The 22,196-nt window shown below is 40.7% G+C and overlaps 1 protein-coding gene across 1 annotated transcript; it reads left to right on the forward strand.

The window, feature by feature from the left end:
- The first annotated feature begins 14,233 nt into the window (after positions 1-14,233).
- ldha (lactate dehydrogenase A4) lies at positions 14,234-22,112 on the forward strand. The gene is made up of 8 exons (XM_058408022.1): positions 14,234-14,391; positions 16,886-17,017; positions 18,746-18,863; positions 18,975-19,148; positions 19,353-19,526; positions 19,805-19,922; positions 20,865-20,988; positions 21,070-22,112. The coding sequence occupies exons 2-8, from the start codon at positions 16,889-16,891 to the stop codon at positions 21,232-21,234; spliced, it is 1,002 nt and encodes a 333-aa protein (XP_058264005.1). The 5' UTR covers positions 14,234-14,391; positions 16,886-16,888; the 3' UTR covers positions 21,235-22,112.
- Positions 22,113-22,196: the final 84 nt, after the last annotated feature.

Genomic DNA, 22,196 nt, shown 5'->3' on the forward strand with positions numbered 1-22,196 from the left:
GGTAACATATTGTAAAATCCTAGGCTTTTCTGTAGTCAAAATCAAGAATGATCAGTAAAATGTAATGGTAATATACAGTATTTTCTTTTTGTGGTATAGAGCAGTGACCCACAGGCCACAATCACCTTCCATCAATCACCATCCATCCTCCATTCTTGAATATAATGTAAATGTAATTAACATCATACTGAGAAGTTAAAAATAACTTTTCGTGAGATATTAAGCAATATCACACAAGGGGGTTATATCAGCAACCCGAGATCAGGTCGTAGGTAATCACAGCCTGTACATGTGTGTTTTGAGCAGAGAACTGGTAGAAAGTTGTGGTATTACATGTTTGATTTCATGGTTGAAAATCTATCAAATTTTTTTAAAGTAGCTAAGTAGAGCTTGGTCAAATTATAGCATTACTCCCAAGCAACTGTTAAGGTATTGAACAATAAATAGCATAACAGTTACAAATAACAAGCTACTCTAGAGCAATGTCACAGTGAGTTAGAGTTAAGAAATATCACACAAGAGGGAAATATCAGCACCCCGAGATCTGGTCGTATATTATTCTTACACAAGAAGCATACACCAATCAGCCTAATATTGTGTTGGTCCCCCTTTTGCTGACAAAACATCCCTGGCCTGTTGAGGCATGGACTCCACTAGATCCCTGAAGGTGTGCTGTGGCATCTGGCACCAAGATGTTAGCGGCATATTCTTTAAGTACTCTAAGTTGCAAGGTGGGGCCTCCATGGATCGGACTTTCTCCAGCGCATCCCACAGATGCTCGACTGGATTGAGATCCAGGGAAAATTTGGAGGTTTTGTGGATTTTTTATTTGTGGCACGGCGCATTATCCTGCTGAAAGAGGCCACAGCCATCCATGAAAGGGTGTACATGGTCTGCAACAATACTTAGGTAGGTGGTATGTGTCAAAGTAACATTCACATTGGTGGCAGGACCCAAGGTTTCCCAGCAGAACATTGCCCAAAGCATGACACTGCCTCCACCTGCTTGTCTTCTTCCCATAGTGTATCCTGGTGCCATGTGTTCCCCAGGTAAACGACACACACACACACACTCGGCCATCCAGGTGATTTAAGAGAAAATGTGATTCATCAGACCAGGCCACCTTCTTCTGTGGACCAGTTATGCTCATGTGCCCACTTTTGCTACTTTTGGTGGTGCACAGGGGTCATTATGGGCACCCTGACTGGCCAGCATTAACTTCTTCAGCAGTTTGAGCAACGGTAGCTCGTCCGTTGGATTGGACCACAGGGGTCAGCCTTCGCTCCCCACATGCATCAATGAGCCTTGGCTGCCCATCACCCTGTCGTCAGGAACACCCCACAAGAGCTGCAGTTTTGGAGATGCTCTGATCCAGTCGTCTAGCCGCCACAATTTGGCCTTTGTCAAACTCACTCAAATCCCTACACTTGCCCATTTTTCCTGCTTCTAACACATCAACATTGAGGACAAAATGTTCACTTGCTGCCTAATATATCCCACCCACTACCAGGTGCCATGATGAGGAGATAATCAGTGTTATTCACTTCACCTGTCAGGGGTCATAATGCTTTGGCTGATTGGTGTAAGTGAACCATGGAAAGTTGTGACCTAAATACGCTATATTGCCAAAAGTATTCGCTCACCCATCCAAATAATCAGAATCAGGTGTTCCAATCACTTCCATGGCCACAGGTGTATAAAATCAAGCACCTAGGCATGCAGACTGTTTTTACAAACATTTGTGAAAGAATGGGTCGCTCTCAGGAGCTCAGTGAATTCCAGCGTGGAACTGTGATAGGATGCCACCTGTGCAACAAATCCAGTCGTGAAATTTCCTCGCTCCTAAATATTCCACAGTCAACTGTCAGCTGTATTATAAGAACGTGGAAGTGTTTGGGAACGACAGCAACTCAGCCACGAAGTGGTAGGCCACGTAAACTGACGGAGCGGGGTCAGCGGATGCTGAGGCGCATAGTGCGAAGAGGTCACCAACTTTCTGCAGAGTCGATCGCTACAGACCTCCAAACTTCATGTGGCCTTCAGATTAGCTCAAGAACAGTGCGCAGAGAGCTTCATGGAATGGGTTTCCATGGCCGAGCAGCTGCATCCAAGCCATAGATCACCAAGTGCAATGCAAAGCGTCGGATGCAGTGGTGTAAAGCATGCCGCCACTGGACTCTAGAGCAGTGGAGACACGTTCTCTGGAGTGATGAATCACGCTTCTCCATCTGGCAATCTGATGGACGAGTCTGGGTTTGGCGGTTGCCAGGAGAACGGTACTTGTCTGACTGCATTGTGCCAAGTGTAAAGTTTGGTGGAGGGGTTTAAAACAAAAACAAAAAGGTTGTTTTTCAGGAGCTGGGCTTGGCCCCTTAGTTCCAGTGAAAGGAACTCTGAATGCTTCAGCATACCAAGACATTTTGGACAATTCCATGCTCCCAACTTTGTGGGAACAGTTTGGAGCTGGCCCCTTCCTCTTCCAACATGACTGTGCACTAGTGCACAAAGCAAGGTCCATAAAGACATGGATGACAGAGTCTGGTGTGGATGAACTTGACTGGCCTGCACAGAGTCCTGACCTCAACCCGATAGAACACCTTTGGGATGAATTAGAGCGGAGACTGAGAGCCAGGCCTTCTCGTCCAACATCAGTGTGTGACCTCACAAATGCGCTTCTGGAAGAATGGTCAAAAATTCCCATAAACACACTCCTAAACCTTGTGGACAGCCTTCCCAGAAGAGTTGAAGCTGTTATAGCTGCAAAGGGTGGACCGACATCATATTGAACCCTATGGATTAGGAATGGGATGTCACTTAAGTTCATATGCGAGTCAAGGCAGGTGAGCGAATACTTTTGGCAATATAGTGTATGTGAATGTGAAGTTGCAGTAATTGTTAAAGGATGTTACTTTTAATGTTAAGTGTAAGAAATTCAACTTTTATATGAACATTGCACATTCATGCAGTTTTAATCAGTCAATCATGAGGCAGCAGTGCAATGTGAAAAATCATGCAGATACAAGTCAAGAGTCCTGCGAATTTCAACAGTCTCTAGAGTTTATACTGATTGATGCAAAAACAACATAAACTGATTGAGTGACAGTTCTGTGTGTGTAAAACACCTTGTTTATAAGAGAGATGAAAATAGCCAGATTTGTTTAAGCCAACTAGTAACTTAAATAATCCCACTTTACAACTGAGGTGAGCAGAAAAGCATCTCAGCATGGACAAAACATCAAAGAACAGCGAAAGATAACATTGGGTTTCACTCCTGAAAGTCAAGATCAGGAAGCTGAGGCTATTATAGGCACAGACTAGATTTGGAAAAAAATCACCTGCACTTTTTCAGCTGTCCAGTTTGAGTGAGTCTGTGCTCATGATAGCCTCAGATTCCTGTTTTATTTTTCGGCTGACAGGAGTGGAGCTCGATGTCATATTCTGCGGTTGCAGCTCATCCACCACAGCATTCAAGGTTTTGTGCATGCTGAGACGCTGATTTCTTTTTGCACCATTTTGTGTAAGCCCTAGAGACTGTTGTGTGTGTGAAAATCCCAGGAGCTCAGCAATTCCTAAAATACTCAAATGATTAGTACCCTGGTACTCGCAACCATGTCACAGTTAAAGTAAGAGAGATCTTACTTGTGATGTTTGATGTGAATATGAACTGAAGCTCTTGACTTGTATCTGCATGATTTTTATGCATTGTGCTTCTGCCGCATGATTGGCTGATTAGACGGTGACATGAATGTGTGGGTTGATCCTAATAAAGTGGACAGTGGGAGTATATTAGCAATGCTACCACATTGTTTGAGGAGGAATAGGATGAAATATTACTTTATGCATGTTATGTTTCTGTATGAGGGCACTAAAAAGGCTTTGGGATAATTGCAGTCTCTGTAAACAACCAGGCGATTGAGCAGCCTGATAACTTCACTTAGCACTCAGTTAAAGCAAGGGAATTAACATTGATTTCACTTTTGCATGAAAAAAATGAGTATTATTTCAATTATATCCAGAGTAAATACTTTCCTGTGGTGAACTAATGCCGATAACATGCATTACACTCACAATATACCGGCATTTAATCTATCAGTCATCTTACCATCTCATTAATAGACCACAACTGTATATATTGTAAATAAGGATAGATTATATACAGAGAAAACAATAAAGAAGGAAGTGGAGGAAAGTGAGTAGGAAACAAGGGTTTGTACTATTGAAGGTGAAATAATATGATTCAAGCAGAAATTGTCTGGTTTATGGAAGTGTGTGTGTGTGTGTGTGTGTGTGTAGTGATGGATGCTGATGCATGTGGGGCTCGTATGGTCCAAGTAAGAATTACAGCACTGAGCAATGCCATGTGATTATGGGTCATTACGCAGTGACAGTCGCCCTCAGCAAGACACTACTGTGTGTAATAACGCACTGATGACAGCTGACCCCAAACACACAAGTGCACACACAAACATTCATCACAGAGGTGTGACTGAGGGCTGAGGGAAATGATAAATGAGGAAATAAATACTTCCTCAAGGTCGACTTTGGGGAAACTATAGTACAACAGAATATATGGTGATGAGAAAAACAACAGCAAAAAATGAGATAAATAATAAAATTCTCAAATCAGACAAATCTGTATCAGACGCACACTATTAATATCAGACACTGCCCAATCTGATGACAACAAGCTGCTGAATAATATATGATAGGATTTTATGAGGCAGGACAGTGTGTGTACCCAGCTAACAATTATTGGTTCTGGGAATATTTGTTTTTTTGGCCTAAATGTTCTGAGAACAGATCTGTTTGTTGTTGTTTCCTGTTTGGGTTTTTTTTTATAGAGGTTTTGCTTCCAGAAATAAAGCACCCATGTTTCCTGGTGCATGTATGCTTCAGAGCACATTCCCATCATTTTCCCATAGCCTTTTTGCACTTTTATATCCTTTTGAGAACTTTGTGGTAACTCTTAATTGTTTAAAAAATGTTCCTTTAACCTTCTGCTAACCCTGAAATATGTTAACCTCTTGGGGAAACTACGCTAACACAGGATATACATATACATATACAAATCTGATATACAGTATCTTTCCAAATCAAGTGGAAAATGTTTATGTAAAATGGCTGCCTGTAGAATGAATGTTAAATTGTATACAAACATTAAGCAACCTTTGATAATCAACTTGCATTTAGAAGGATGTACTATTGCTACTAGCTCGACAGTGAAAGACCTGGGTGTAATATTAGACAGCAGCTTGTCCTTTGAAAATCATATTTCTAACATTACAAAAACAGCCTTCTTCCACCTTAGAAATCTTGCTAAGCTTAGGAATATTTAATCTGTATTTTGATGCAGAAAAGCTAGTTCATGACCTCCAGACTGGACTACTGTAATGCATTACTAGGTGGTTGTCCTGCATCTTCAATAAACAAGTTTTCATTTAGTCCAGAAGGCAGCAGCCAAAGTTCTTACCAGGTGAAGAAAATATGATCACATGACCCCAATGTTATCCTCCCTGCACTGGCTACATGCTAAGTTTACAAACCAGCACTATTTACGTACAAGGCTCTAAATGGTTTAGCTCCCACATATCTAGCCAGTCTTCTAACACGCTATAATCCGTCACATACCTTAAGATCACAAAACTCCGGACATCTGATAGTTCCCAGAATATCAAAGTCTACAAAAGGGGGTAGAGCATTTACATATCAATCTCCTAAACTTTGGAATAGTCTTCCTGACAGTGTTCGGGACTCAGACACAGTCTCCCGGTGTAAACGTAGATTAAAGACATATCTCTTTAGCCAGGCATACATCTAACACATCCCATAACCTTGTACTCCAGTACATCTAATCAAATGCACATTATCATCTAGTGCTGTTAATATTATGAACAGCAGCTACGCTAATTCCTTTCCACTTGTTCCCTTTTTTCTGCCCATCTCGGGGCATCTAAGGATTGTGCCAGCTCCAGTAGACCTTCAATGAGAAGAGGCCTGCGAGGATCCTGAGGCATCCAGAGATGGACCAGAATCAGCTGGATTCTGCTTCGTGAAGATTTGGGTATTCAAAGCAACGCTGCCAACCCTATGTGGACTTTGAGAATGACAACAACCTCCTAATTAATACACACTCTAACATTCTACATATGCTGTATCTTCATAACACAACTGTATTGTATAAGAACTGACTGTACATGACTGTAGAAAGGACATTGTTCATAATCACACTCTTCGGTGTTTATAATAAGTTATAATCACACTCTTCAGTGTTTATAATAAGTTATAATCACACTCTTCGGTGTTTATAATAAGTTATAATCACACTCTTCGGTGTTTATAATAAGTTATAATCACACTCTCCGGTGTTTATAATAAGTTATAATCACACTCTTCGGTGTCACCCAAATGAGGATGGGTTTCCTTTTGAGTCTGGTTCCTCTCAAGGTTTCTTGCCACAGTCACCTCAGGCTTGCTCACTAGGGATGATTTTGTCTAACATCTAGGATGTTTTTTGCTTCTTATGTTCTGTAAAGCTGCCTTGAGACAATTTTTCACTCTATGGCATTAATTTGGCATAGTCTTCAAAAAATTCTACTATAACTAACATTATAATTCTTTTAGATATTTAATATTATATTTATATATTATATTATATTTAATATATTTTTACATTACTGTAATTATATTTGAATTTTTAATATAATTTATAATATAATTAATATCATTTTTCATTATATTTATATAATCAAACTTTTTTATACATCATAAGATTTATTAGATGATTACATTATTAAATATAAATGCTCTTGAGTTGGAAATAAATAAACATACACAAAGTTGCTTTTTAAAATTGAATGAAAATTTAACAATAATTGTGTAGTAATAATAACTTCTTGTTGTCATCTTCAGGGTTTCCTGAAAGAGAAATGCAGAAGTAAGAAATCTTGTTTTGTTTTTGTTTTTTAATTAACTGTGTACACTCTGATGAGATGTAATGATCCATCTAAATATGAATCAATATCAGCAGTTTTGATTAAAGATCCTCACTGGGTTGTAACCAGCTACTCTTGCCCTCAGTAAGACATCCACTACAAACATATACACACACAAACAAGGACTGAGGGTTTAGTGGGTGGGGCTTTGCTACCAAATGACCACCATGTCAAAGATATTTACGAATCTGATATGAAACACTTGCTATGTTGCTTGAATGTGAATATTTGCGAATGTGTGTGTGTGTGTTTGTGTGTGTGTGTGTGTGTCATCCACAGATTCCAGAGATTTAAACGGTGCCTCAACACCGTCTGTTGTTTTAGTGTGTTTGGGACCTCAAGTTTATCCAGAATTCTGAGACATTGTCCTCACCTCAGGGACAGCTGTCTCCACAGCTTCCACAGTTCCCTCTGAGGCAGCTGTCTCCACAGCCTCCACATTGTCTTCTGGGGCAGCTGTCTCGGCAGCTTGGACGTCAAGTACAGTACATCACACACCAAAGCATTAGCTACTGAATACTGAAATACTGACTGAGCTGAATTTGAACTGTTTTCTTCTGAATCTGTAGAGCAGAAGGTGAATCTGCTTAGATACTTGCTTTTCATTTGTTTAAAACTGATTCCCCAGGACACAGGCATGTCCTGGGGAATCACTGTGGAGCCATTCCAAAACTGGGATTTCTGACTTTACATGCACATGAATGTAATATGGAGTTGGCCCACCCTTTGCAGCTATAACAGCTTCAGCTGTTCTAGGAAGGCTTTCCACAAGGTTTAGGAATGTGTCCCAAAGGTGTTCTATCAGGTTGAGGTCAGGACTCTGTGAAGTTCCTCCACATCAAACTCGCTCATCCATGTCTTTATGGACCTTGCTTTGTGCACTGGTGTCCAGTCATGTTGGAACAGGAAGCGGTCATCCCCAAACCCAAATGTCTTGGTATACTGAAGCATTAAGAGTTCTTTTCATTGTAACTAAGGGGCCGAGCCCAACCCCTGAAAAACAACACCTGAATTCAATCATTTAGAGGGGTGTCCCAAAACTTTTGGCAATATAGTGTATTCATTCACTTTTATCAGTTTAAAAATGTATTTAATTGCACGGGTTGTAATATCGCAGTAATATTTAAACGTCTGTAAAAGTTTAATTTTATACAATACATACAGTAAATGGAAAAAATCCGTTTGAAAGACGGGGGAAATGTATTTTATTGTCCGGTTGAATGAGAAAATTGTAAAAGATAATAGCTGTACTGTCACTTATCACCACTAGATGGCAGCGTCGTACCACACTGCATACTGCTGTTCGTGGTTAAAAAAGGGGAAAGAACTAATTTGGGTTTTTAACAAGAGCTTACGATTTGTTTGATAACTAAGATGTCTAACATTTACAACAAAATTATTTTTTATATAACAGCCAGTTTCAACTGTGGCAGGAAAAAATAGCACCACATGAAACTTAACTACTGCACTAAACAGCCAGCGGTCACCAAGTGAAGGATGGACCCTACTGTACAGTATATTACAACTACTACATAGCAAAGCATGGTGGTGCAGTGGGTAAGATTGCTGCCTCACAGCTCCAGGATCCCAGGTTTGATCTCTAGATTATTGTTTTAGAGAAATTTCCCAGCTCTGGATCCACTGTGGCCCTAAGGGGAGAACCGAGAAGGAGGAAACACTTGGGTGGATTATATTTATATTTACACTATATTGCCAAAAGTTTTGGGACGCCTGCCTTTACAAGCACATGAATTTAGTATGGAGTCAGCTCGCCCTTTGCAGCTATAACTGCTTCGACTCTTCTGGGAAGGCTTTCCACAAGGATTAGGAGTGTGTTTATAGGAATTTTTGACCATTCCTCTAGAAGTGCATTTGTGAGGTCAGGCACTGATGTTGGACGAGAAGGCCTGGCTCTCAGTCTCTGCTCTAATTCATCCCAAAGGTGTTCTATCGGGTTGAGGTCAGGACTCTGTGAAGTTCCTCCACACCAAACTCACTCATCCATGTCTTTATGGAACTGTTCCCACAAAGTTGGGAGCATGAAATTGTCCAAAATGTCTTGGTATGAAGCTGAAGCATTAAGAGTTCCTTTCACTGAAATTAAGGGGCCGAGCCCAACCCCTGAAAAACAATACCTGAATTAAATGATTTGGAGGGGTGTCCCAAAACTTTTGGCAGTGTAGTGTATGTTTAACAGGGTCTAGATGTAACATAAATTCAAAAAGCCAATGGGAAGAACTGTTGAAGTTTGACTTACACCTAATGAAGGCAGGAAAAAGGAGCATTAGAGCATTTCACATGTGCAGGTTATGTACAATGGGGTATCGCTGATCTTCTCTCCATTCCCAGCCACACCTAGACACGTGCTACAAGAAAACATCCTGGAACTGTCTTTTTGTTTCAAGTAGCCAGCTGTGATGGTGAGGAAATATTTTGATGCCCTTTGCTCTGAAGGAATCCACTGTAGCCTACACACCCCGATGAATTCTCTCTGCATCCGAGATAAAGGGAAAGACTTTAAACAGGAATACCCACCCTTGGGAGACAGAGCAAGGTAAAGACAGCCTGTGTTAGGGGTTAGAAGTATGTGACAGTAAGCATCCTTTATGACTTTAGATGCAAAGCATTTCTTTGGGGCAACAGCACAAATTGCATACAGTGAATCTGTGTGGTTTAGAAATGAGTATCAGGGAATTAGAATCGAAATTAAGTAATCATGTAAATGTTCAGATTTTTCTTATTAGTACTTCTGACAGAAACTGTATTGCACTGATACACATCAGAACATTTTGCACAAAGAGTCTAGTGTCTTGATGTCTTGTTGATCTATTCTGATTTTGTGGCCATTCGGGGATGAAGAAACAGTAGAAGTAGCTTCTCATTCCAGTCCTATGAGAGCTTGTTATTTGGTTTTCTAGAGTTACTGGGAATTCTGGGGATAAACATAGTGGCAGCCTAGGATTAATGAATCCAGCTGATGATCACTCAGACTTCATGCAGATTCCACAGTAAAGTTAGATTCTTCAGTACTCACTGTGTAATAGTAATTTTATCGCAATAGAATATATCTGTGCTCCAAATAGCCTGTGTGTAATGCACAGTATACTACAACAGTAGAATATTCTAAGGCTGATAAGCCAGTACATGCTATGGGCTACAGAAAACCACAAAAAGTCACAGTTGTATAAGATTGGGCAAGATTTGAAGCTCCAACACGTTCACCAATTTCCTGTATTATGCAATTCTATTGCATAATTTTATGTTAACTAAGCCTTTCCTGCATGATTTCATTCAGATTCAGATTCCACTTTATTATGCAGTGTACACATACAGAGACAATAAAATGCAGCTTCTGACCAAAAGTGCAAATAGCAATAAATACGTATGTGACAATTCAAATAAAAGAAATCGCTGTAGAAGTGTTATAGAAGATTATAGACAGCAACGGTGAGCAAAATGTGCATTATAAGTATAGAAGAGGTGTGTGAAGAATGCTTCGGGGTGGGGTAGTGTATTAGCTCAGAGTTCAGAGAGGTGACAGCTGAAGGAAGGAAGCTATTGCTAAGCTGGCTAAGGCTGGAAGTGACAGTACAGGCTCCTTCAGCACTTCCCCAGAAGTATCTGTATACAGTTTATGCTTGTGATGAAAGTGGCCCTTGATGTTGCTTATGTTTCACACTGTACATTCCTTAACACAGAGTTAACGTTCTTATATGCATATTTGTGATGTCAATAACCATGACTGGATAAATACAATGAGCGCCCGGCTTAAACTACGGCCTGCCTTGCACTCATCTTCGCTCTAGTTCACACATTTTAACCCTGCAAATGTATTTCACACTGTACATGGTAGGCAGTGTGGGGTTCACACTGTAGAAGCATCAATAACACTGCTTCAGAGCAGGGTTTAAGAATCCGGCTAAAAAAAACAATGCTAACCGTGTCTCAGTTACAAGTGTACAAGTGCAACATTTTTCTACCTGGGGTTAAAAGAGGAGGTTAAAACGATGATCAGCACAGTATGAAAAACCTTAATGGTACAACAATAAATATTCACCAGTATCTGTGGAGAAAAGTGAATCTTTCTCAGTCTCTTCCAGAAAACAGACATTAATGCTCCCAGTCAGATGAGTGGAGATGTGGACTCCCAAGAACTTGAAGCTAGTCACACATTCCACCCCTTCTCTATTTATTTCGCTATAGGTGTGTGCATGAGTCCTCCTGGTCTGTCAGAAGTCTACAATAAGTTCCTTGTTTTTTAGGTTATTGAGTGCCAGATAATGTTAATGGTACACCAGGTCCTGGCAACTCTGCCAGACCTTTCATAGCCATTGCTGATAAGACCAGCCAGTGTGGAGTCATTTGCTAACTTGATTATGGTATTAGAAACATAAGCATACATAGACATAGGTGTAGTGGAAGTAGATGAGGGGGCTGAGTACACAGCTCTGAGGAACACCAGCACTCAGAGTGAAGAGACGGTGGTCTGACTCTGAGAAAATCCACTGCAATGTGAGATACGCATGCCAAGGATTTGTTTTGTTTTTTATCAAGTGATTTTCAAGTCTGCCATGAAATCTTATCTCTGAGTAGATTATCAATAGCGTGATTAATTTAGACTTTAAATTGATTATAGTAGGTTGTAAGAATTATGACCAACTCCACTAAATAATGAATTAAAATTAAAAAATTACAGAGCAACCAGGAAAATGAGAGCCTTGGCTTATTCAAAGCGAAGTGGTGACACCCCTCAGGTGGTTTCCCTTCTCACCTCATGTAAAAACCTCATGTAAAAATCCTGGACATGCCACTGTAGTGGGGTTTTACCTCTATCCAGTCAGTATAAATGACATGACCTGAAAAAAATAGTTTTGCCATTCACATGGCTTTTACATGAGGTAATAAAGTCTAGACCTATAAACAGCACACAGATAATGAAAACAGATCAGTAGATAATTGAGGTCAGTAGACTAAAAGCACTGGCAAAAGGCTTGTATGAGTATAGGTGCCATCTCAGCACTTAAAACAAAAATGGAAACATGAAGTGTGATTTTATTGCACATTTGCAGTTTTGCACATTTTTGATATTTTTCATATTGATAATGTACACATCTGTCACTGATCTGTACATCTATCACTGGACTTTGAGTATATACTGTATCATGCTACTTTTCTATTCCACTGTTCATACTTATTCTTGACATATGATTGCTAGATCTGTATATATATATATATATATATATACACACTATATTGTCCAATGTTTTGGGACACCCCTCCAAATCATTGAATTCAGGTGTTGGGCTTGGCCCCTTAGTTCCAGTGAAAGGAACTCTTAATGCTTCAGGATACCAAGACATCTTGGACAATTTCATGCTCCCAAATTTGCGGGAACAGTTTGGGGATGACCCCTTCCTGTTCCAACATGACTGCACACCATTGCACAAAGCAAGGTCCATAAAGACATGGATGAGCGAGTTTGCTGTGGAGGAACTTGACTGGCCTGCAGAGTCCTGACCTTAACCTGATAGAACACCTTTGGGATGAATTAGAGCGGAGACAGCGAGCCAGTCTTTCTCATCCAACATCAGTGCCTGATCTCACAAATGAGCTTCTAGAGGAATGGTCAAGAAATTCCCATAAACACACTCCTAAGCGCCGAAAGAAGAAAAAGAACGTGCAATGAAATGAAATAAAATGAAAAGAGACCTGACAACATGTATTGTGCAAAAAACTGATTACTGGAATTATTAATGCATCTGTGGTAACCAAAATGCTTAGATTTCACACTTCAAATGGACAAATTGGTCTTTCACTATATATTTTTTTTGCTGTTATGTTGTTGTTAGATGTTAGCAGCAGATCTTTTAAGTCCTGTAAGTTGCGAGGTGGGGCCTCCATGGATCGGACTTGTTTGTTCAGCACATCCCACAGATGCTCGATTGGATTGAGATCTTGGGAATTTGGAGGCCAAGTCAACACCTCAAACTCGTTGCTGTGCTCATCAAACCATTCCTGAACCATTTCTGCTTTGTGGCACAGTGGATTATCCTGCTGAAAGAGGCCACAGCTATCAGGGAATACCGTTTCCATGAAAGGGTGTACATGGTCTGCAACAATGCTTAGGTAGGTGGTACGTGTCAAAGTAACATCCACATGGATGACAAAACCCAAAGTTTCCCAGCAGAACATTGCTCAAAGCATGACAATGCCTTTGCTTATTCCCATAGTGCACCCTGGTGTGTTCCAGGGTACACACACATGAAGTAAGAGAAAACATGATTCTTCAGACCAGGCCACCTTCTTCCATTGCTCCTTGGTCCAATTCTGATGCTCGCATGCCCATTTTTGCCGCTTTCGGATGTGCACAGGGCTCAGCATGGGCACCCTGACTGGTCTATGGCTATGCAGCCCCATACATAACAAACTGTGTATTCTGACACCTTTATATCAGAACCAGCATTAACTTCTTTAGCAATTTGAGCAACAGTAACTCATCTGTTGGATCAGACCACACAGGCCACCCTGTCACCGGGTCACCACTGTTCCTTCCTCGGACCACTTTTCATAGATACTGACCACTGCAGACCGGATACACCCCACAAGTGCTGCAGTTTTGGAGATGCTCTGATCCAGTCATCTAGCCATCACAATTTGGCCCTTGTCAAACTCGCTCAAATCCTTTGCCCATTTTTCCTGCTTCTAACACATCAACATTGAAGGGAAAATACTCACTTGCTGCCTAATATATCCCACCCACTAACAGGTGCCATGATGAGGAGATAATCAGTGTTATTTACTTCACCTGTAAGTGGTCATAATGTTATGCCTGATCGGTGTATTAGCTTTTAGGCAGTTCTTTGGCTAAATGCCAAGTCTGTTTTGTCATTGTGACGTTGCAAAAAAAAAAAAAAAAAGAGCACATTGTTTATAAGGTGCTTCCTGGTACAGCTTCTTCCACTGAACATTTTGTACCATGTGAGAGTATTTTGTGAATTCCAGCAGCTCTAGTCAGGTGATAACTAAGAGACAGATGTAACACAGGGGACTCTCTTATTCTCCTGGGGTTTCGTACAAACACGTGCGGGTTTTTTTTTTTAAACCTGTAGGCGTTCATTTCACAGCACAGCAATTCTTTCCTATAAGTAATAGCTAGACTGATACTAATGCAGCGTGCGTGAGTGAAAACGCATCCGCACGTCCGCAATTCCAGTGACGTTTTCTAGCGGGGACGTGACTTTTCTCACGAGGCGCGCGGCCACGCCCTGCTCATTAATATGCATCGTGTGAGCTAGTCCGCAGTTTATAAAGCGCCGCCCCCTTCAGCGCGGTGCTGCTGCGGATTAGCTCTGCTCGTGATATTACACCGGTTCAGCTCTAACCAAAACACATCCTACAGGTAGGGAAAATAAATCAATAGGTGGTTGATCTGTCGATGAATTATTATCGTAGAACCTTATTTCAAACATTAAGAGATGTCGAGTTGTAATGGTATTTTTTTTTTCCACAGCGTACATGTATATCATTCGACGTGTATTATTTGGTTATTATCTTTCTTTAATATGTACGAGCTTCACCTTTCTCAATCACAAAAGGTCAGATCCGATGAAATACGTGAATTGTTAGGTAATTCGTGCCCGGCGTTAGCCACGCCCCCGTTGCCTATAATGATGCGATGCTTAAAATGATTGTGTTTTTTAAAAAAAACTGAATGGTTGCTTGTCAAAATAAACAAGGGCCTATATTCCTGGTCATTTCCGTTTTTGGATAGGAAAATGGTAGATGAAGACAAGTGCGCGGAAGAAGGAGTAGTCTAATAAAAGCAACGCTGTAGTCAAAGCCTTATCAGTTATTATTCGGTGCAGCTGCCCCAATATCCGGTCTCCATCTTTCAGCTGTAACAGTGTTACACAGTGACCATTTGTGGCGACCTGGTCAGTTATTTTTGAATGAATATAACCTGTTGATTGCTTACAAATAATAAATGACAAGCAGCAACAACATATTGTCTTTTATAAATCTATATCCGCAGCCTAATGTCCGGTTTGTCTCCCAAACCTACTGACCATGTAACAGCAGTATTAATGGCCCTAGCCTTCTCTATTCTGTGAATCTTAGCCTACGTGCCGAGTTCAGCAGTACTGATGGACATCTGCAGCGTCCTACAGGTTCCTTCACGCACTGAATCTTGGTCCATGTAGTCATTTCTGCCGGATTATTCAGTGCATCATCAAAGCGTGTATTCATCTCCTTATCCGACTTCCTACTCGTAGTGTGATAAGAAAATGTTTTGTTTAGTGATACAAAAAGAAAGAATGGATAAAAAAGAAGCGGTTCTCCTCTAATGTGTCCGGATGTCATGAGTATTACGCAAGCCCCGCCCCTCCTTCATCATGACTATAGCGTAGGATTTTATTACACAGGAAGATAAGACTAGTATTTATAAAGTTGTACGTCTGTGGTGTAAACTTTATTGCTTCTGTAATTATATATCCGCACTCATAGTGTGTTTTTTGTTTGCTTTTTAAATGGGAATTTCCACTAGGCATGGCTACAATAGAGTGAGCAGGCATGGGTTAGTAAAGTTGGACAAGAACCTGAGCAATCCACTCTATACAAACCAGTCCGGATTCATTCCCTAAAACACAAGAATCAGTGTATTACAATGTTTAAGTATTCCTTCACAAACTGATGCATTAAATCTTCAGTGTTTCAGGATTCGGTGACCCGTAGTGACCACACATTGAGTCTTCTGTGACGCTTAATGTGGGTTTATAGGTTTCGTTTTTTTTCCATTTGTGCATGTGTACCTCCATGTAGCCACATCAAGCTCTAGTTAGGATCTAAATGACTGGTTAGGCTGGGTATAAATTGTCAAGTTTTATTTGAGATTCTGCATCTTCTTTGGCTCATGTTTCCTGTGTGGGAGGCACAGAAGCCTAGTGATTAGTCATGTCTGTTAGACACGTCCAGGGTTTGGGGTTTAAGTCTCGCATTTGCATCGTGTGTGCAGAGTTTGCACGTGCTTCGTGGGTTTCTACCAGGTACTCCAGTTTACAACCTCAGTCCAACGGCATGTGTTGAAGGATGATTTGACAGTTGGGTTGGTGGTGGCACCACATTCAGGGTGTTCCCCTACTTGTGCCCAGAATCCCTTGGGATGGGCTCCTAGCCTTCTTGGATAAGTGCTACAGAAAATGAATGGATGGCTTGTTGAGTTCCTGGTCATATTTTCAGTGTTGCTGGGTTTGGTAATCCATCCCCAAGTCTAACACAGTGGGGATCTTAGCTTTTAGGAAAATGATATTTTTATTATAGCATTCAAATCCCTTGTTTTATTTTGCATTCATTCATTGCATTTTTCTTTTATTCAAAGTAGGTCACAGCTTGGCAGTACCAGAATTTTAACACAAACCTCTGATCAGCAATCTAGAGCCCTATCCCTAACCCTTGCCACATGTGTTACATGCCTTGTCATGCTTGAAGATGCTTAAGTGGCTTTGTTCCAGGGGAATGATTAAGTATTTATCCTTCAAAACCCAATTATCTATGTGCCTCCCTCTGTTCAATGCTGTAAGGACTGCTGGAATGTCAATCCCCTGTGCTTAACCTTCTCTAGTGACTCCTCATAAGAAGCAAGTAAAAATAGGACATCCAGTAATACCAACAAAGGCACAGCCAGAGCTAGATACAAGATTTGCTTGTGCTGGAAAGAATTGCCCTATATTTGACACTTTTTTTTTATTTTTTATTTTTAATGTAAAGTGATGACATTTAAACCGATCCTAGCTAAAGTAATATATTGAACAATGGCTAAAATATCATTTGTACAGTGACCAGTATATCTATATGACAAACTACAAAGCATTCTGATATGAGCTGTCCTTTTACAGAAAATGGCATCCACTAAGGAGAAGCTGATTGCCCATGTGAGCACTGAGCAGTCAGTGGGCTGCACCAACAAGGTGACCGTGGTCGGTGTTGGTATGGTGGGCATGGCCGCTGCCGTCAGCATCCTACTCAAGGTGAGAGAGACACCATTACTATGCTTATAGAGCTATGAATACTGTATGTCAAAAGCAAACGTAACAATATTGACTATAGTGTCAAAGTTTATATCCCCATTGACCTCTGGAGAAAGGTGTCCAGATCATGGGAGTCCAATTTTATTCACAAAGGTCCAGTGTGAGTGCAGGTTTTCATTCCAGTCAAGCAGGAGCTACACCTCATTCCAGTGGTTTAATCGGTTAATCTTGGGTGTTTGGCTTCTGCTTGGTTCCACTGAAAACCTGCACCCACACCAGATAAGATTTGGTTTATCTAGCAAACAAAACAATTCATTCAGTTATTAGAGTTTTCCAGTTATCATTGTTTTGAAATCAGGAGTTATCTTTACAAGCATATAAAATTAATCATGTTGTAGATTATTAATTTGATTTAGGATCCAATGGATTCAAAGGTAAATGCAGGCTAGTGAAATACAATTAATACGATATTTTTCTTATGTTCCGATATGATCGTTTCAGTCATTTAGCTATTTGAATGTTAACAAGGCCATTATGATGTGTGGAGATCTCCAGTATAGATTTCCTCAGGGTTCTCTTGTTTTCTCCCATGTCCCAAAAACAGGCCAGGCAATGAATTCTAATTCTAAATTGTTCCTGTATGTGTGTGCATGGTGCCTATGATGGACTGGTATCCCATCTAAAATGTTTCCCTGCCTCACACTTGGTGTTCCTGGAGCCACCATGATCCCAACCAGGATAAAATAGTTACTGAAGATGAGTGATTGTGTGTGTAGATATAAAAGTCTAATCTCATGTTGGTTCTTCATTGTAAAGCAAAAAAAAACAAAACTTCTGCAATGAACAATGAATTAAGTTAAAAGAAGATAGTAAGGATTTAAGGAGCTAATATTTTTTGAATCTGAATATTCTCTTTTTAACGTACGCTCATATTTTACAACCGAGTAGATGACCGGAATGTGGTCATGGTCATTTTGAAGCCTGTTTGAATTAGTCGAGTGTGACGGATGGTTCAGAGACATCCTGGCTTTGTGAACAGTTTTTGGCGCAGAAAAAACATTGGCATTAAGCCAAGCTCTCCACCAAGCACTTTTGTTTCATTTAACTGTATGTAGCATTTAGACATAAAGCAACAAACCGTCCTCCTCCTCTAGTGTGTATCTGTTGTGCATCTCTTGTTCACATGAAAGCACAGTAGTGACTTTTCAGCCCAACCCTAACAGCCTTTTGTTAGCGTCTATCTTGTAGATAACAGTTGGCCAGATAGTTTAGATAAGAGCTCCTGCATAAGTATGTCAATGATTCTCACGACAGGATGCGTCATTCACAAATTTCTGTTAACTGATTCGTTATTCAGACATTGGACATCCAATATGTTCTGATACAAGTTAACTTGGTTTGTATTTTGTAAGAAATGTCTAAACGAGACAGGAACAATGCAGAACCATCCTCTGCTAAGCGCAGTTTCTTAGGGGCGGTGGTGGCTCAAGTGGTTAAGGCTCTGGGTCGTTGACCGGAAGATCGGGCCTGTTGAGCCCTTGAGCATGGCCCTTTACCTTGAGCATGGCCTACCCTGTGCTCTGACCCCAACCTCCAAGCATGGGATATGCAAAGAAAGAATTTCACTGTGCTGTAATGTATATGTGACAAAGGCTGTTTCTATTTCTAGAACCAGGACATGTGGAATGCCTGGGCTTTACTGAAGGCTTGTGCTATAATTTCTTACAGGATCTCACTGATGAGCTGGCTCTGGTTGATGTGATGGAGGATAAGCTGAAGGGAGAGGCTATGGACTTGCAGCATGGCAGTCTCTTCCTCAAGACTCATAAAATTGTGGCTGACAAAGGTGAGCAAGGATTTACCTTGAACCAGTGAATGAATGTGAAGTTAAATTAAAACGAATGGTATATAATGTGCCTGGCCAAATAGAGTAAGGAATTGATTGTGTTTATTCCAGACTACAGCGTGACTGCCAACTCTAAGGTTGTGGTTGTGACTGCTGGTGCTCGCCAGCAGGAGGGAGAGAGCAGGCTGAACCTGGTGCAGAGAAACGTCAACATCTTTAAGTTCATCATTCCCAACATTGTAAAGTACAGCCCTAACTGTATCATCCTGGTGGTGTCCAACCCAGGTTAGCACTCGTTTTCCAACACTGCTCCTATTCCTCTTCCAACTCTTACCATATGCTAAGGGATACATTTATATTATGAGCTACGATTTGTATGTTGAGCCTGTAATCCTTAAATATATTTCTAACATTGTTTCAATTTATTTAAAAATTCTTTAACCTCACTGGAGATGTGTGTGTGTATATATATATATATATTTTTTTTAGTTGATATCCTGACTTATGTGGCATGGAAGCTGAGTGGCCTTCCCAGGAACCGTGTGATTGGTAGCGGCACCAATCTGGACTCTGCTCGCTTCCGCTTCCTGATGGGTGAGAAACTGGGTCTGCACCCATCCAGCTGCCACGGCTGGGTGATCGGAGAGCATGGAGACTCCAGCGGTGAGCCTTTAAACCTTTCTCACTATAGTTGGGTTAGTTATATTTTAGCATGTCTGTACTGGGCAGCGCGGTGGCTTAGTGGTTAGCACTGTTGCCTCTCAGCAAGAAAAATCCTCCTTAAGGTCTTTGTGTTAAAAGCAAATCTGCCATGGATCCCAAAAAAAACAACCCTTTAAATTTATGTATTTTTATATTTAAATAAATCTAGCTCTTCTAACCTACTTGCATCAGCCCCCTCTAAATATATTGTCCTATTGTCTCTTTTGCATCTCCTGCAGTGCCTGTATGGAGTGGCGTGAATGTAGCTGGTGTTTCCTTGCAGGGTCTCAACCCAGACATGGGTACAGACAAGGACAAGGAAGATTGGAAGAATGTCCACAAAATGGTGGTTGACAGGTGAGAATTATATCCTCGGTGAAATGCCCTTCAACTGACCTAAATGCCATCAATATAGCAGTGTCTGGAGAATTAGTGTGTGTAGAAATGAAGGTGATTTTCTCCCACATGATAGAAACTAATATTACATGAAAAGTTGTGACAGCAGTGAGTTTAAGCAGTATCAGACATTCGGGAGGATATTCACGCCTGAAACTTCCCTCTCTTCTGGCTTATAAAGCTTTTTGTGCTCTCTAACATGTTTTATCCCTATTTTACTCCTGAATATTTCACTTCTTTCAGGTCTTCAGAAAGGTCAAACTGAAATCAAACTGCTGAATTGGAGAGGGTTTTTTTTTTAGTTCTCCACTTTAGTCACTGACGTGAACTTTTTTTTTTAAGACTAGTTCTTTGTAAGAACCTTGAATCCAGAGCCTTGGGGTTAGGCCATCACATGCTTCAAAATGAAGCACCGTCTTGTGTTTTTATACCAGCTTTACACTGATAACTGCAGTTTATTGTGTGTCACACTGGACAATATGATGGCAATAAATTCTTGGTGAGATTCTCTGCCAGGTTTTGGCACATCAGCCATGTTTGTGATTTTAAGCTGCTTATGATTTTCCTGCAGTAGTGCTACAATGCCACAATATGACAACATTCCATCACTGATCTTTTTAGACACATTATTACAACATTCAGTTGTTCATTAAAAAAAAATCTGGCACAGTTGTCATTGGTTGCAACTGCACAGGTAAACGGGTAAAAAAAAAAAAAAAAAAAAATCATGGGCCATGATTGGGTGATTTGCTAAAGCACTTTACGGTCTCCAACAAAAACAAGTCCTCTTGCTAATACAAGAGCGACAAGTTGGAACAAGTTCATGATCTCACGGGAACCACTTTAAGCATGTTTGCATGACCATAAATCTCACTACTTTTTTTTTTTGGTCTGCCTTGCCAGTGCATATGAGGTCATCAAGCTGAAGGGCTACACATCCTGGGCTATCGGCATGTCTGTAGCTGACTTGTGTGAGAGCATGCTGAAGAACTTGCACAAATGCCACCCAGTGTCCACCCTGGTCAAGGTGAGAACTGAACTGCCTGTTTGTTTTCATTGCTCTAACATGTTCTAGCATGAAGATTAACCTTTTTGGCCATCTTTCCAGGGAATGCATGGTGTGAACGATGACGTTTTCCTGAGCGTGCCCTGCGTCCTCGGCAGCAGCGGCCTGACCGACGTGGTGAAGATGACCCTGAAACCGGAAGAGGAGAAGCAGCTGATAAAGAGTGCTGAAACTCTGTGGGGTGTGCAGAAGGAGCTGACCTTATGAACTGTCACCTCTCCTTAAACATAGCCCCACTTAAAAAGTAATGCCCCCAACACGTTTAACACTTTTCCCTGTCGTCACCCCCTTCAGTCTTGATCGGATATCTCTGATCAGACCTCAGACCCATAGACCTTAACACTCCTCACTATAAACTTTAGAGGAGGATTATTTATGTAGTCTCGGATGTAACGAGTAATATTATGGTCTTTTGTGAAAGTAAGTGTTTGTCTGCATGAGTGTTCATGCTTCATGTTGTCCTTTGCACTCCTGATGGTATGAATTTCAAAAGAAACATATTTGTGAGCAGGATGGTCGGCCAGTTTGGGTTTCTGTCTGGTATACGTGTGCATTCTGAGCTCAAGAGGCATTCCATCCCCTTTTCTTCCAAATGCAGAAATAAAGCCAGTAAGCAAGAGCCACTTTTTGTGAAACCAAAGCTGCATTGAAGGTTTAGTGAAAAAAATGCCAGTACCTATATGAAGGCATGCACTTTTATAACTAAAATCAATCAAATGCACATATTTATTGAACTCCATGTACAAATTGAGTTCATAAGATTATGGCATCAGTGGTAAACAAATACCACAGACCTAACTGAATGGCACTTGTTTTAACGTCTGGCAGTATATCCATAAAGTTCAAATATATTTTAAATGTGGTTTGTTTGTGCAATATTCACTCTTGTGATATGTGCATAATCTCTCAGCAGTAAAGATTATTTTTATATATTTATTCCTGTGAGCTGACCTGTGCTCCTTGTGGCATCATACTCCGACGTGGCTAAAAGTGAAACTTGATGTTTTACAACAATCTATCATTTCAATGTTCACTCCCAAATAAAGTAAGTGTAATAAAATAAAGCTGAAGAAAAATATGAATAACGCTTTTGTCTCTTTCTTCTGAGTGCCTGAGTCTTAGCGGTGTGTACTCACAGACGCAAAGAAGGGGAAACACACATTTCCTTT

This window comes from Hemibagrus wyckioides, linkage group LG14 (assembly GCF_019097595.1).
Source record: "Hemibagrus wyckioides isolate EC202008001 linkage group LG14, SWU_Hwy_1.0, whole genome shotgun sequence".
In the NCBI taxonomy this organism is placed as follows: Eukaryota; Metazoa; Chordata; class Actinopteri; order Siluriformes; family Bagridae; genus Hemibagrus; species Hemibagrus wyckioides.

Excerpts from the sequence above, each read along its gene's own strand:
- ldha (XM_058408022.1), top strand. The coding sequence starts at position 16,889 with ATGGCATCCACTAAGGAGAAGCTGATTGCCCATGTGAGCACTGAGCAG. Across the intron at positions 18,864-18,974 it reads TAAAATTGTGGCTGACAAAG|ACTACAGCGTGACTGCCAAC; the intron begins GTGAGCAAGGAT and ends TGTTTATTCCAG. Across the intron at positions 19,923-20,864 it reads CACAAAATGGTGGTTGACAG|TGCATATGAGGTCATCAAGC; the intron begins GTGAGAATTATA and ends CTGCCTTGCCAG.